Here is a 16338-nt window from a genome sequence, read left to right as displayed (position 1 = left end):
CAAGGTGGAGGGGCCTGGAATTATTTTATGCTTTAGCTATTGAAAAATAGCAGATATACAAGCTTGCAGCTGCGAGCTTGTAGATCTGCTATTTTTGAAAAGTCGTGAAAATGTGTGCAAATCTTTGAATAAATGTATTTTTTAATGCGAACATTTGCAACTCAAATTTTGTCTCTGGGGGGTACCTGGAACTGAATATTTTGAGATGGAGGTCTGTGGCCAAATACATGTCATTTTGGGGGTCCTTCACATGAAAGAGTTTGAGCACCACAGACATAGAAACATAGATTTTTTTTTTTAAACCTTAGAAGTATATGAAATATTCAGATGCTCTGAACTTTCACGGGTTTTTCAAAAATAGCAGATCTACAAGCTCTCAGCGCGGCACTCGGTGCCGCGCTGTGAGCTTGTATATCTGCTATTTTTCAATAGTTAAAGCACAAAATGTGCGTGGATCCTTGTACCCAGGGCCCAGAATTTGGTGTGACACCCCTGCAGAGCTCAACACCGACAACCTCCCGCCTGCTTAGAAACTCTCACTGTGTGTGTGTCTGTCTGTCCGTGGGTGTCTGTGTTTATTTGTATGCGAGAGCCAGTGGGAGAATTGCTAGTCGTACGGTCGAAAACTCTCCCATTCTCTCTCTCAGTCTTGCTCTCAGACACACAGAAAAGTGATATACAGCGAGATAAGAGTAAAGGCATGAAAATATGAGTGTAAGACATGAATTAATAAGTATAAAAGTAGGAATGTAAGGAATATAGGATCAGACAAAGGAAGTGGAAGTGTACACTGTGATGGCATAAGGCATGTCATGTGTAATTATATAATATTATTATTATTAGTTATACACCCAGGTTTTTGTATTTATTAGAAAATAGACATTGCACTTGGCATAGGTAAATGAGTACAAAGACAGTGACCCTCTAGCTCTAAACCTCTGTACTTGATCTGCTCTATATCCCCCTCTACAACAATTCTGAAGATAGCAGTTCACAGTTTGTAGATCTGCTATTTTTAGCGAATGCCCCCTCAGAAATACCTATCACTGAACTGAACTGAAGCACACTAAGACTGTCTGCATCCATGCATGCATGTGAGTGTGTGTGTTTGTGTGTGTGTGTTACCTGAGCCTGCGTATGTGTCCAGTGATGTGTCTCCTGTGGTAGTGGCTGTCTCACTATTGTTGATAGGTTCTGTTTTGACTGAGAGCAGAGAGAGAAGAGAGAGTGGAGAGTTATGACAGACCTCTATGTACAACTGTACCGTACCCATCACACACACACACACACACACACACTGTACAATCCTGAGAATCACTTTAACTCTACATATTTGGGGAGCAAACAGGCGATCTGGCGTGAAGCGCAGTCAGCGGCGTGGCGGGTGGGGTGTGGCGACAGCGAGGGTGGAGTTCCTCGGGCACATTGGCGAGGTGGTGTTGCAGGTGGATTCCCTCATGACCAATCGAATGAATGCTTTGCGTTACCTTAAAGAGCAGTGCTTTCTGGGATATGTTTTCTCCCAAAAGCAAACTGATGATGTCCTATAGTGCGGGAGACTCAGAGTAGGGGTTCAACAGTTAATCAAACTAATCAATGTAATCAATAAAAAAAAACCTGTCTCTGTTAATCGATTAATCAAAAAAGTAAGAAAATAATCAGTAGTTGTAGCCCTAGTGGAGAGTCATAAACAATGAATGTTAAATATAAACGCCTAACATCAAGAGCACAGGATGTAAAATAACAAATGCAGTCAATATGTCTGACACGGCTCCAATGAGAAGTATTTCTGAGTGTAAAAACGGTTCAATGATGTCCGGCTATGAGCCAAACATAACCTGGCAGTGTGAGTAATAACCAATCTAGACCAAACAGTAAGCCAATAGTTTCGGCGTGTCGTGATGCACAACATTTTTGTTGGATGCATGGAAGTATTTAACAGTTGCCATATGTGGGTTAGAAGGCGTAAAATATTACTAAAGCATTGTATCCGGCTTGAAGGATTCCTATCAAAGTGAAACGGACAAGCATAACATTATAAAGCGGGTTTCTGTGATCTTGGAGACGCATATCTGGGTGGGCCTCAGCCAACGGTGTGAGCACGATGGTGCCACACACGGGAAATAGCAGATCTGACTCACAACAACAAGCTCACAACATGCAGAAACGCGATGCATTATGAGCTTAGAACAGTGGTTCTCAACCTTTTCAGGCTGCGACCCCCAAAATAATTATATTTGAACTGGGGAACCCCCCACCCTGACGAGCACTAAGAATTGAGGCATTACATTTTGTATTACACGGTTCTATTTGCGAGGCGTTGTGAGCATGTAGATCGGCTATTTTCACAATTTCTGCCTCTAATATTTGACAATTTGTCCAATGTCTAATTAGTCATTTTAGAGGTATTAAAAAGACCTTAAATTGTCACTTTAGAAATGTGCAGATACCCTCTATAGACTTAAACTTTATGTTGGTTTGTTTACTGTTGAGTGAGAAAACAATGTTGCAATGTTAATTTGGGGACTCCCCTGGGGGTTCCGACCCACAGGTTGAGAACCACTGGCTTAGAGACCAGCAATTATCTGTGCACGACACCCACTCGCAAGTATAAATCAGGCTTAAAAATGAAATGAATGAAAATAGCACAAAAGAAACGAATACGTGTCTCGCTGTATGTCGTCAATGCAAGTGCAACCCGTTGTCCTCGTTGGCGCCAGAATTGTAGTGCGCTGCTGATTTGCCAAAAAAATTGCTCCTCTCCCCCAACCCTGTCACCGTGCCTCGGGATCGTGTCACCCGTCCCCTGAGCGCCACACGCCAAGACGCCTGCCCCAAATCAGGGCCCTGAGCGGCAGTTTAACTCTGTGTTGAACTCAAAGTTAAATTGGCACTCGGGATTTTGCAGTGCGATAAACACACACACACACACACACACACACACACAGCGGGGAGCACTAAACTACCATGCAGGTGCAATAATATGGGCAGTTTCACTTTTGTTTAGTTTTTTATTTTGTAACCCATCTTATTAGGGCTGGGCGATGTGACTTCAAATCAATATCATGCAAACGTTTGCATTGATTATAATTAATGAGCGATTATCTAAAAAAAACAATAGTGAAAATAGCTGACCTACTATCGTCTATCTTCTTTATCTGTGTATGTCCCCAATGTCCAACAAAGTATAACACAGGGTTAAGTTGTTAATCAGACTAATTGATTCAGTCTATTAGTTGATTTATTTTCTCTCAATTTGTTGGTATAAGAAATAAAATAATTTATCCCAAAAGCTCCTGCTTATTGATTATTCTATGAACCTACATGAGTAAGATAGATTAAGTGGGTTATTGGTTCTAAATGTAAGTTTCGATATATTTCCAGTTAACTGCCCAGCCCTGCATCTTATACAGGAGTGGTTCTCAAACTTTCAAATTTCAAGGTCTTCCCCTTAACTCTGACAGGGTACAAATGGAACCAAATGGACCCGTCAGGGTTCATTTGGTTCCATTTGTCCACTGTCAGAGTTACAGACTTGTATGGGTCAATTTCGACCCCCCCTTAAGGAACCCACAGGGTCCCTGGAATCCACTTTGAGAACCACTGTTATACAGCATCCAGGAACATGTCATTACACACACACACGCACGCACGCACGCACGCACGCACGCACGCACGCACGCACGCACGCACACACACACACACATTACATTACATTTGTCATCAGTTCAAACGGGCATCCAAAAACATCAGATGTTTATCAAACAAGTCCAGAGCACACGTCACAGCAAAACAAAAATCAGAGCACAACAAACGGCAAGGCGCTATAGGCACAGATCGCAGACAGGCGCAGACCCCAAATCAGCACGTATACTGCGCAGTATGTTCAGGGGCGTCACAAGGGGGGGAAAAGTGGGACTGAGTTACTAGGGCCCAAGGTGGAGGGGCCTTAATTATTTTATACTTTAGCTGTTGAAAAATAGCAGATATACAAGTTCACTGCAAGCTTGTAGATCTGCTATTTTTGAAAAGTCGTGAAAATGTGTGCAAATCTTTGAATATATGTATTTTTTAAGCGAACATTTGTAACTAAAATTTTGCTTATGGGAAACATACTGTAGGTTTAAAAAAAATAAAACCTTAGAGGGATTTTAAATATTCAAAGACTTGCACATATTTTCACAATTTAAAAAAATTAGCAGATGGGATCTGCTATTTTGTGACCTTGTGTATCTGCTATTTTTCAATAGTCAAAGCACAAAATAATGCGTAATTATGCGCTCCCAGTCTAAATGGGTTAAACCCCCTCCCCCTATGAAGAACATTCATGGGGGGCCCACAGTGAGTCCTTGTAACCAGGGCCCAGAATTTGGTGCGACACCCCTGAGTATGTCCACCCTATACTGTAGGTCACACACATGCAGCTCTGTCTCTACCATAGTCCTTGGAGCTCTGCGCTGGAGGAGGGCTGCTGCAACCAAGCAGCCAATCAGCCGTGTTTAGAATTGTCATGTTTTCTCCTATAGGGTCGCAAAGTGAAGGGGAAAGTGATGGGAGTGAAGACTTGATTAGAAGCAATACAAAAATGTTTACGATAAGGCCTAAACTATATTTGCACACTTTGTAGGTTGTATAATCCAGTGGTTCTCAAACTTTGAAATTTGAATGTCTCCCCTTAACTTTGACAGTGTACAAATGGAACCAAATGGACTCGTTGGGGTCCTTATTTGGTTCCATTTGTATACTGTCAAAGTTACAGACTTGTAAGGGTCAATTTAGACCCCCATAAAACGAACCTACAGAGTCCCTGAAATCCACTTTGAGAACCACTGGTATAATCTTTATTTTAACTGTTATTAAAGACAACAAACAAGTTACATGAATTGTGGCAGTGGTTGTCAGAAATCTGTCAAATCTATGCTCCGTCGCAGGACGGTGACGTAGGTCGGCTATTTCCGACAGCGGTGAAGTATGAATATGGCTTTGTTCTGTTATTCTATGATGATTTATACTGATTGCAGTTTACATATAAAAAAAATCCTTGAACAACTTGAAAACTGCTGTCCAGATTACTTTTCATGTTTCCCCCGACAACACTCAAATTCATCATCGCAGACTGCGTCCATCTGAGAATCGCATTCTATTCAATTAAGCGCAGCTTTATTAATCCCCTCAGGGAGCAATACACAGCCCATCAGACAAGGCCTAATGAAGACAGATGAGTCACCATAGAGACAGTCAGGAGCCAATGAGCTGGCTGATGTCAGGTGAAGGGAATGCTGGGTATGTAGTTTGTTTTGGCGGCGCACATGTGTAGTCCCAGCCCGGTCTGCTTAGACCATTAACTGGGAGTTCATCAAAAATGATTTAGACGTGCTCTAAAATGGTGAGCTGCTTCAGTCCACGCGCTGACTGTTGCTACTCAGCGCGCGCGTGTGTGTGTGTGTGTGTGTGTGTGTGTGTGTGTGTGTGTGTGTGTGTGTGTGTGTGTGTGTGTGTGTGTGTGTGTGTGTGTGTGTGTGTGTGTGTGTGTGTGTGTGTGACACACATGTCAAGTAGAATGGAATGCAGATCTCAGTTTTTCCATTACATATTAACCACTTGAACCCCAACATGCCTTTTCTGTGGGGGGGGATCATTCGCCAAAATTTGTCGAACTACAAGCTCAAAGCGTGTTCGCCTTGCAACGTGGACGCTGGACGCTGGACTCTTATTGGCGACTAGAAGAAGAGATTTGGTGTACAGACAACAGCGTTCCAAGTACAGTTTTAACTTAAAAAGGTTTCTAAAAAGGTCTGTTTCACTAAGACTGGAGAGTTTAAGTGGTTAACATCACCGCATGTTAAATCACTAATGTCTCAGACGTCTGAAGGGCATTCTCTCTCTCACTGCTCTGTTAAACCTCTAGACTTAAAAGAAACCAGAGGTGTAAGTACACTTTTGCTCTTCTACATTTATTTGAACATTTTAGTTACTAGTTACTTTATATGAATTATAATATTATAAAACTTTAGCCCTATTTTATACCGTGGCTATTTGAAAATAGCCGGTCCACAAGCTCACAATGCGTCGCATGGCGACACATTGTGAGCTTGTAGATCTGCTATTTTCAAACATTTTGCGCTATTACTTTTGGTACTTTTTGATGCGAACACTTTCACACTTTTACTCAAGCACATTTTGAATTCCGGACTTTTACTTGTAACAGAGTATATCTATATTGCACTATTGATACTTTCACTTTAGTAAAATATGTGAGTACTTTTTCCACCACCGAGAGAAACAGACTTTAGTTACAGCTGTAGCCAGACTGCTTGTTTCCTTCCGTCTACACCAAATCTCTTCGCCAAATATAACCGATCTACAAGCTCTGCTATTTTTTGTTGGCGGCTCTTCCTTCCCCGAATATTGGATGCTGGGTTTCAAGTGGTTACGAGACACAGAACGAGAGAAGGACAGAACGAACGAGCGAAGAGGGGAGGGGAGAGAGAGAGAAAACAAAAAGAGTGGCTGGGATGAAGGTGAAATAATGAGAGAGGAGGAGGGAATGAATGAAAGGGAGAAAAGGAGACAGAGAGAGAGAGAGAGAGAGAGAGAGAGAGAGAGAGAGAGAGAGAGAGAGAGAGAGAGAGAGAGAGAGAGAGACAGAGACAGAGACAGAGAGAGAGAGAGAGAGAGAGAGAGAGGACAGGACCCAGTAGTGTTGACATCTAAGAGAGCGGTGATGCTTTAATGCTCCTTCAGAGGAAATAGTTTCCAGTGGGCTTTGGGCGTGCAGTCAAGCACACACACACACACACACACACACACACACACACACACACACACACACACACACACACACACACACACACACACACACACACACACACACACACATACTCTCTCTCTCTCTCTTTCTAAAGTGGTTAGTGGAGGAGAGTAGAAGTGCTTCGCTGTGTGTTTACACACATTCTTAAATGGTTTATACAAGAATTTGTGCCAGCGTGTGTGTGTGTGTGTGTGTGTGTGTGTGTGTGTGTGTGTGTGTGTGTGTGTGTGTGTGTGTGTGTGTGTGTGTGTGTGTGTGTGTGTGTGCGCGTGTGTGCGTGTGTGCGCGTGTGCGTGTGCATATACAGGCCTACTTCCATTCTTAGCAATTCATCAAATCAAAAGTAACATTTTTTACCGTTCATTTTTCTCCTAGCAGTGCACTAAATCATATGCGCTGAACACTGGAATGACCATCATTGCTATTGAAATGTGTGAACAATGGCTTTGTCTTTGCACTGTACAATCTTCATAGACATGCTGTAGATATAGATAATATCGATGGATGGATGGAAGGATGGATGGATGGATGGATGGATGGATGGATGGATGGTTCAGAATTAAATTGAAATGACCACACATATTGAGTATCGTCGCTGTCATACAGTCAGTCCAAAATTGATCCATTTTCAGGAAATGGAACTAGCCAATGAACAAGCTTGTAGATCGGCTATTTCCACTACTTTTGTATGACGAAGTAGGGTATTAAGTGAAACAATAATAATAATAAACGGAAAAAAGAAATAAAAAAGAAATTGGACATACAAGGTTTCCACCTGACAGCAACGATATTCTTGCCTGGGTTCCATCCTGCTCGCTCCGTTCCATGATTTGTTTTATCTCTCCGCATCACAGTCTGGAAACGATTCGGTTGACTCGTATTTCTGAACGTCAGTTGTGACGTAGGCAACGTCGTTGCTGATTGGATGTTGTTCCAGCGAATCAGAGTAGGGTTAGGGTAGCTACGTCATCAGCAAGCCAATACACACCAGTGTATTTGTCCCGCCCCGCACCACAGACCAATAAGAAGCCGCGGTTTGGATTCCACTCGCTTTCTATGTCCCACCTCCCCTTGGAGAAAGGAAGCTTTTCCAGACCTGACAAAAACAGATCACGGAACGGAGCGAGCAGGATGGCACCCAGGCTAACGATGTTGATATTTGACAGGTAGTGAACAGCCTGCTCACCTCCTGTTCCATTGGTGGTGATGGAGGATCCTCCCAGGCTGTTCTTGTCCAGCTTAGAGCTGCTCACGTCTCCTCCCACACGGTTATGAGGACTGGCTAGGTCCTGCATGTCCATAGACCTGAGAGAGACAGAGACAGAGACAGAGAGTTATATGAGGACTGGCTAGGTCCTGCATGTCCATAGACCTGAGAGAGACAGAGACAGAGAGTTATATGAGGACTGGCTAGGTCCTGCATGTCCATAGACCTGAGAGAGACAGAGACAGAGAGTTATATGAGGACTGGCTAGGTCCTGCATGTCCATAGACCTGAGAGAGACAGAGACAGAGAGTCATATGGGGACTGGCTAGGTCCTGCATGTCCATAGACCTGAGAGAGGACAGAGAGAGTTATATGAGGACTGGCTAGGCCCTGCATGTCCATAGACCTGAGAGAGGACAGAGAGAGTTATATGAGGACTGGCTAGGTCCTGCATGTCCATAGACCTGAGAGAGGACAGAGAGAGTTATATGAGGACTGGCTAGGTCCTGCATGTCCATAGACCTGAGAGAGACAGAGAGAGAGTTATGTGAGGACTGGCTAGGTCCTGCATGTCCATAGACCTGAGAGAGAGAGCATGGGTCATCAACATCAGGGGTGTCACAAGTGGGACTGAGTTACTAGGGCACAAGGTGGAGGCCTTGATTATTTTAGCTATTGAAAAACAGCAGTGCCACACTGCAAGCTTGTAGATCTTTGAATAGTTGTATTTTTTAAGTGAACATTTGTAACTCAAATATTTGCTTCGTCCTGGAACTAAATATTTTGAGATGGGGAACAAGTGGCCAAATACATATAATTTTGGGGGTCCTTGACATGAAAGAGTTTGATCACCAATAGTTTTTTTCAAAAAAATCTTATATTCAAAGACTTTTCACAATTTTAAAATGTTCACAATTTAAAAGAAATAGCAGATCTACAAGCTCGCAGCGTGGCACCGAGCTTGTATATCTGCTATTTTTAAATAGTTAAAGCACAAAATAACGTGTAATAATAATGCGTTCCCAGTCTCCCCCTAAGAAGAACATTCATGGGGGCCTGCAGTGAATCCTTGTACCCAGGGCCCAGTATTTGGTGCGACACCCCTGATCAACATGTCCGTATGTTATGGTTATGTTCATGATTCAGGGTCATCTCTTTATCCGTGGCAAAAATATATATATTTTTTGACACAAATGTCGACCACATGCCAACATGGCGATGACCCCTGAGTTATATGGCTATAGACCTGAGAGGGGACCAGTGGCGGGAAAAATACTCACATTTTGTACTTGAGTAAAGGTATCAATACTGCAGCGTAGAAATACTGTTAAGTGAAAGTCCGGTATTCAAAATGTACTTAAGTATAAGTACAAAAGTATTGGTATCAAAATGTACTTCAAAAGTACCAAAAGTAGGAGACCTTGTCAAAGTTTGTCAAAGTTTGAGAACCACTGATTTAAGTGACTTTTTTTAATGTTACCTATGATCACTAGGCTATTTGCCCAAAAGCGACGCTGGGTGGAGAGTGGTTAATGAATGTATGGTTGCAGACAAGAAAACACTATAACATAGTGTGTGAGATGCAAAGCGGGTTGGGGTCAACATTCGGCTGACTTCCAATTGTTTTATAATGACGCAGCAATAATCACTCATGGTTGATAATCTAGCAGTCATTTTATGATCTGATATAATCGGTTACACATTTATATGCATGAATATCTCTTTCTCACACACGCACGCACACACTTAAAACATAACTTTCCCGCTACCTTGAGCAAAAACACTTCTAGCAGCCACACACATGCGCACACATGCGCACACACTCACACACACACACACACACGCACACACACACACACACACACACACACACACACACACACACACACACACACACACACACTTACAGTAACAAAGCCCCTCAGTACCAGTCAGCTAATATGAGTCACGACTCGAGACACGTTCCAGAGACGTGAGACATATTTTATACACCTGATGGCTCACTTATCAGAGCAAGAGAGAGAGAGAGAGAGAGAGAGAGAGAGAGAGGTAGAGAGAGAGAGAGAGAGAGAGAGAGAGGGAGATGGAGAAAGAGGGAGAGAGTGAGAGAGTGTGTGGTTGTATGTTGTACTTCTGGGCTCCAACACAAACCTCCAGGCTGCCAGCATGTAAGACTTTTACAGTCTGCTCCCCACGCATGACTGGGACACACCAGGGTGGTAATGGTGCTGGAGAGCTGGGCGGGGCATGTTTATGGGCACACCAAAATGTGGGCAGCCACTTATTTTATTTAAGCAGAATTCAGCCCCTCTCTCTAGCGATGGAAATGGTGAAAATTAATGACAACTTCTTGAACCCCAGATATTTGGTGTAGACAGAAAAAAGCATTCCAGACAACAGTTTGTCTCTGTCAGGTGGATACCTCGTAATGTCCAAAACTGTTACTTTTCACGATTCAAATTCAAAAACGGCAAAAGAAGCAGATCTACAAGCTCAAAATGTGGCTCGAAGCGACACCCTTCGAGCTTGCAGATCTGCTACTTTTCATACTTTTGTGTGATGCCTTAGTATGATCAAGAAGGGCATTCATTTATGAAAAAAAGGTCAAATATTGTCACTGTCCAGCAGAATCCTCAAATCTCCAAGTTTTAAATGTGCATGTTTTTTTTCTTAAAGTAAAGCCCTGCCTCATCATATAAAACTGTTGCACAAAACTAGTGAAAATAGCCGATCTACAAGCACACAACACCTCGCACCAAGAAGGCTTGTACTTGTGCTTGTAGATCAGCTATTTTCACTTGTTAAAATCAAAAGTAAATAAATTCAAAGGGAACAGTATTGGACATACAAGGTTACACCTGACAACGACGATATGGAGTTAGGAGGTTTATTAAACAACTCATTCACTGCCATTGATGGATGTTGGACTTTTGTAAGCCCATTTGTTTCCTGTTTAATTTTTTCACAGAAACGCCCCTTTCTCCGCTTCCTGGTTTTCACTCCGTGTTTGTCAAAACAGTGAATTTTCAAATGGCCTTAACTACGCAACCTCTCTCTAGGTCGTCTTCAGACGACCGCTTTTCTTTTTTAACGGAAACACAGAGTGTCAAAAAAATGAAAGATATTCTGTGACTACTTGAAAAAGTACGGAAAAAGGAAAGCTAGCTGGCAGTGGTTAGTGGTTTGGTGAAAGATTCTTGGCGGCGAATGAAATTAAATGACAAAAAAAAAGAGAAATTTGGAGATACAAGGTTTCTATCCAACAGCAACAAAATACTGTACAGCTAACGTCTTGGGACGGCGAGAGAGGGCGGCTTTCTCTCTCCCGCTCCGCGTCTTGTGTTTGACTTTAAGCTCTTTCCCTGCTGTCTTCATACCGTCTTATTCATTCCTCCCCGTCTGGGGCAAAAAAAACCCTTGTTTGAAAAAACCCCGGCTTCGAAATCCCGTCCGTGTGTTTACGCCTGTCAGTCAGACTGTGGGTTGCAGTCATGTGTGCCGATGCTATCTGCCCGTAGCATTAGGATGGGCCTGCATCCAGAAACCATGACACACACACACACACACACACACACACACACACACACACACACACACACACACACACGCACACACACACACACACACACGCACACGCACACACACACACACACACACACAGATGTGGAGCGGCATAATGGCAGCCCGCATTGGTTATATTCTCCCCCTAACCCTCTGGTTCGCTCCCTTTGATGTGCCTCACAAGAGCATAAGCGTGACCGACCTGCGGGCAGCGGGGAGTCACGACTGACAGGCGCACGCATGCACGCACGGGTGCGTGCGCACACGCATACACACACACACACACACACACCCGCACAAGGTACTGTACTGTACTGTGCCGTGTATACAGAATGACTCGTCATCAAACCATGACTTCCCTCGAGAGAATGTCAGGATGGTCTTGCCAACATTTGGGTGGGTAGTCACGCGCAGACGGTGTGCATTCGCTTCATGCCAGCATGTACATTGTTATGTATGTTTCAACCACTTTCAACCTAGCATACCCATGTTGGGCTTGCCATTACCTTGCCAGGTGAGAATCTTAATACTTAAACAAATTACAATTTTGCTAAAATAGAATAGCAGATCTACTAGATGACAACGGATCACGCTGCAGCACGTTTGAAATTGTACATCGGCTATTTTTGCTATTCATTGTAGGACAAAGTAAATAGGGTTAACTACTTTTGGAAACTTTTGGTATGAAAAAAAAAATTGGTATGAAAAGTCACTATGTTCTATCCGTCTGTCTTTCAATGTTGTATGAGATACTGTACATAAAGTGTGGTTCCTGTGGAAATAAGCTGAAAGCTTTCTAGGATCTCCTTTTAGTTGACCTCGTACCAGTGATTTGTACTGTCATTAAACTTTTTTCTATTGCAAACTTCAAATAAATTCTTCAAATTCTTCAAACCTAACCCCAACCCTAACCCTAACCTCTGTGGGGTGAGGCGCTATCCTGCCGACACTCCGTTGTCGAAATGTTGCGTTGTCGAAAGAGCGAGATTTCCCCAACATCGATAGCATGTTACTGTGCTCTTAGATATTACGCCAAAGCCCCGCTTCAAACGAAGGCCTAAAAATATCTCTATAAATGCTGTGTTTTTAAAAAAAAGTAAGAGAGAAAAGTGAGAAGAAAGAAAGGAAAAGCGTTAAGAACTTTCACAGACTTGTTCCTTCTTCCCCCTGCGCTCTCGTGCTCCCTCTCTCTCTCTCTCTCTCTCTCTCTCTCTCTCTCTCTCTCATGTATTTCAACACCCTGGGTTCCTCTCACTTTCCCTCTTCCCCGTCCCCCAAACAGCAGGAAATGATTCTATCTCCACACCATCCCTCTTCTCTCTCTCTCTCTCTCTCTCTCTCTCTCTCTCTCTCTCTCTCTCTATCTCCTCCCATGTCACTCCTCTCTGTTCATCTCCTCTCAGGAGGCGATGGCAGCCGTTGGTGTTTCATAAAGCCTCGTCTGCTTTTTGCATCATTTCTGCTCTTTCAGAGAAATATATGGTACAAATGTATATGTCGTTGGTGTCGGGCAGAAACCTCTTATCTCCGTATTTTAACCTTTTCTATTCTTTTGGGAATGAATACGTGATCATACTACAACGTCACACAAAAGCATCAAAAGTAGCAGATCTGCAAGCTCAAAAAGCGTTGCAAGGCGATGAAACTGCTAATTCTGCTGTTTTGGAATTGAAAAGTAACAGTTTTAAAGAGGTGGTGCCATGATTTCCCCCCCTCTAAAACATGATTATCAGGTATTATACAACAGGTAGTCGGACTCTCAATGGAAAACAGGCTCTCCAACCGTGCATATAACGAGCACTACTGCACTGTCTCTCATCAAGTGAAGAAATCAGCTGCGTTGGTCACGAAAGACAGCAAGCGTGCCTCTCTCCCCACACTATGCTAGGCGGCTGGCTAGCGGTTTTCATGTAACGTTCAGGGACACAGTAGCTAAATGTGGCATTAAAAAATTACAAATTCCTATCGAATATCTTAATTACAATGAAATAAAGTTGACGTGTTTTTTTTTTAAGGGCAACAGTTGTATAATCGCAATATTACACTCGAGGGTCTGCATTAACACGGTTATCCTGCACTCCAGCCCTTCCTACGGAACTCGCCTGTCAGCTCGTTCCTGCGAAAAGACTGTCGTGCAGGATAACCACGTTAATGCACACCCTCTCGTGTAATATTGCTTAATTATGATTATACTAGGAGGAAGATTTTTTCCAAAAAAAGTATACAGAAAGAGTTAAAATTGGGTTTTTATGTGGCCACACCCCCAGTTCATTAAGTATGCATGGATGTCATGGTGGGTGGTGACCCAGCTGAAGTTAGACACACCCCACAGTGTTGGGTGAATGGTAATTAGGGGAGGAGTTGATTCTGTGATGTAAAAGTATCTGTGTTTTTTAACTGACACTTTTGACCACAAGGTGGCAGCCTCCAAGAGAAAACAAACAAATACCAAGAGATAACATAATTGCTCATAAAAACCACACCAGGGGGTCCAATGATGTACTTTCAACCTCCTAGACACATGAAAAACAGAAAAAGTACAAAACTATGGCACCACCTCTTTAAGCCTGGGGCCACAGGGTAGTGGTCCAGGCACCTAGGCTGGTAATCTAGCCCTTGCAGCGTCGCGGGTTCGAGTCCCGATCCTGACGACCTTTGCTGTGTGTCACCCGCCCATCTCTCTCCCTGTTTCCTGTCAGCCTACTGTACACCTATCAATAAAGGCAGAGAAAGCCCCAAAAATATAAAAAAAGAAAAGAAAAGTAACAGTTTTGGACATAAAGGTTTCCACCCGACAGCGACAACGTACTGTATATTAGTGCACTCGCACTGACTGCACAGTGTGGGCCTTTAGAATGTTTATTAATGGGGGTAAATCCCAGAGGTAATCACAAGTTGATGTATGTGTTGTATAATTCACTGCTCTGTATTTACGGCATAAACTGTATGTTCCCCTGTGTGTGTGTGTGTGTGTGTGTGTGTGTGTGTGTGTGTGTGTGTGTGTGTGTGTGTGTGTGTGTGTGTGTGTGTGTGTGTGTGTGTGTGTGTGTGTGTGTGCGCGTGCTTGCGTGTGCGTGCATGCGTGCATGTCTCTCCCTATGCACCAGTGCAGTGCACTGAGAAAGGCGTTAATGGCCTCATCTTTCAGCGTAATGAAAAGAGAGATGGAACACACACGTTAATATAAGCCGTAATGCACATACCTGGTGTCTGAAGGGTCTGGGACATGAGAATCACTGTGGGGTTTCTTCACCTGCAGGCAGAGATGGAGACATCATTTATTAGCAAATGCACACACACACACAGGGACTCTTGAGGACGCCCCCTTGAAAACGATTTGCTGCAACTCAAGGGGCTTATCCTCTGGTGAAATTTCAAATACAACTAGAAATACTGTTCCTACGAAACAGTGTGGTCTCGCATGGAACACCATGTATGGGCATAAAGATCTACCCAACGGGCACTCCAACATGGAACACCATATATGGGCATAAAGATCTGCCCAACGGGCACTACAACATTACTTCTGAGACTCATGCATTCAGATACTGAGGGATTGAATGGGTCTCTCTTCCTCTCTCTCCAGACTCATTTCCCATTGGGTGCTTAAAAGTTAAATATTTCAAAAACTACAAAAGATTTCATGTGGGTGTTGTTGTTATTTATATCAGGTCGCTTGTTGGTGGTGATGTCACCAAGAACGCTGCTCCCTCATTGGCTAAAGGCCCAGCCTTTGTACTGTAAAAATTGCCTACTGTAAAAGTTGGGTGAACAACCGCACTTGCAAGGCGCACCGTTGCTCCAATCCTCACCAGATTTGGCAGGAACACTGTTCAGGGTCTACCATGAGAACACTATTCATGGGTCTACAATGAGAAGAGACACACCAGGGGCCACGTGTGGCTCCCATGGGGCCCTGTCAGGGGCCTCAAGGGGCCACAGGCACTCCGCTTCTTCAATCTGCACCAAACTAGGCACAAACCCTCTTCAAGGGTCTACCATGAGAATAATTACATCAGGGGCTATGTGTGGTCTCCAGGGGCCTCAGCAGAGACCACACTAGCACTGATGCCCTAATCTGCACCAATCTGCACAATCTTTTTAAAATATTTAACTAGTAAAAGAACACTTTGAGGCCATAGTCTCTTTTACGAGTGTGAATTGGCCAAGAGAAGAAGCAAAAAATGTTTACACAGCTCTGCCATTAACAACAAACAAAAAATACGGGAACAAACAGGGGTCTGGCATAAGAATTGTCACACCAAGAAAACAAAATTGCGCACACGCTGTGTTACAGCCGTGTTTAACACTTCAAATGGCCATAACTCGATCGATGACCACTGCTCTGATGACCCCAATATAGGACTAGATTTGAAGGCCTGAAACTGAGTTGGATTATAGCCTACGTTATAGCCTACGTACCTATTGGATGAAATGCAGAACTTTTTCAAAGTTTTCCAGCCCTGGGGTGAGTCACAAAATGAGCCTCAGTGTTACCACTCACACCAGCGCTGGCATCAGAGAACTGCTAACTGGCTTTTAAGTGACAGATATTAACTTGTTCACCCTTGACCCTACTTGACCCTGAGACTCGGAACCCTCCCATCCTCAACTCTTTAAGAGTAGAAAGGTCACGGCGGGGTCATGTTAGGTCGTCGGGCTCACTCTTCACTCTTAAATTGGCCGTCTGTGGACACTAAATCGAGACTTGACTTTTGGGGTTGAACTGTGACGGAAAAGAGCATGTGCTGATGTCAAT

At 43.5% G+C, this 16338-nt stretch overlaps 1 protein-coding gene across 1 annotated transcript in view; it reads right to left on the bottom strand.

Moving 5' to 3' along the window:
• eya4 (EYA transcriptional coactivator and phosphatase 4) overlaps positions 1-16338 on the bottom strand; it is a 90814-nt gene that overhangs the window by 31364 nt on the left and 43112 nt on the right. The window contains exons 3-6 of the mRNA XM_080743995.1: positions 14783-14832; positions 7998-8116; positions 4437-4520; positions 1126-1203 (exon numbers count right to left, since the gene is read on the bottom strand). Of these exons, the coding sequence (XP_080600121.1) occupies positions 1126-1203; positions 4437-4520; positions 7998-8116; positions 14783-14832 (331 nt within the window). The remainder of the gene's footprint in view (positions 1-1125; positions 1204-4436; positions 4521-7997; positions 8117-14782; positions 14833-16338) is intronic.

The sequence above is a fragment of the Nannobrachium achirus genome (genome assembly GCF_963921795.1).
Source record: "Nannobrachium achirus genome assembly, chromosome: 16".
In the NCBI taxonomy this organism is placed as follows: Eukaryota; Metazoa; Chordata; class Actinopteri; order Myctophiformes; family Myctophidae; genus Nannobrachium; species Nannobrachium achirus.
The sequence above is the reverse complement of the archived record's forward strand: the minus strand, read 5'-3'. Positions and strand labels throughout refer to the sequence as shown.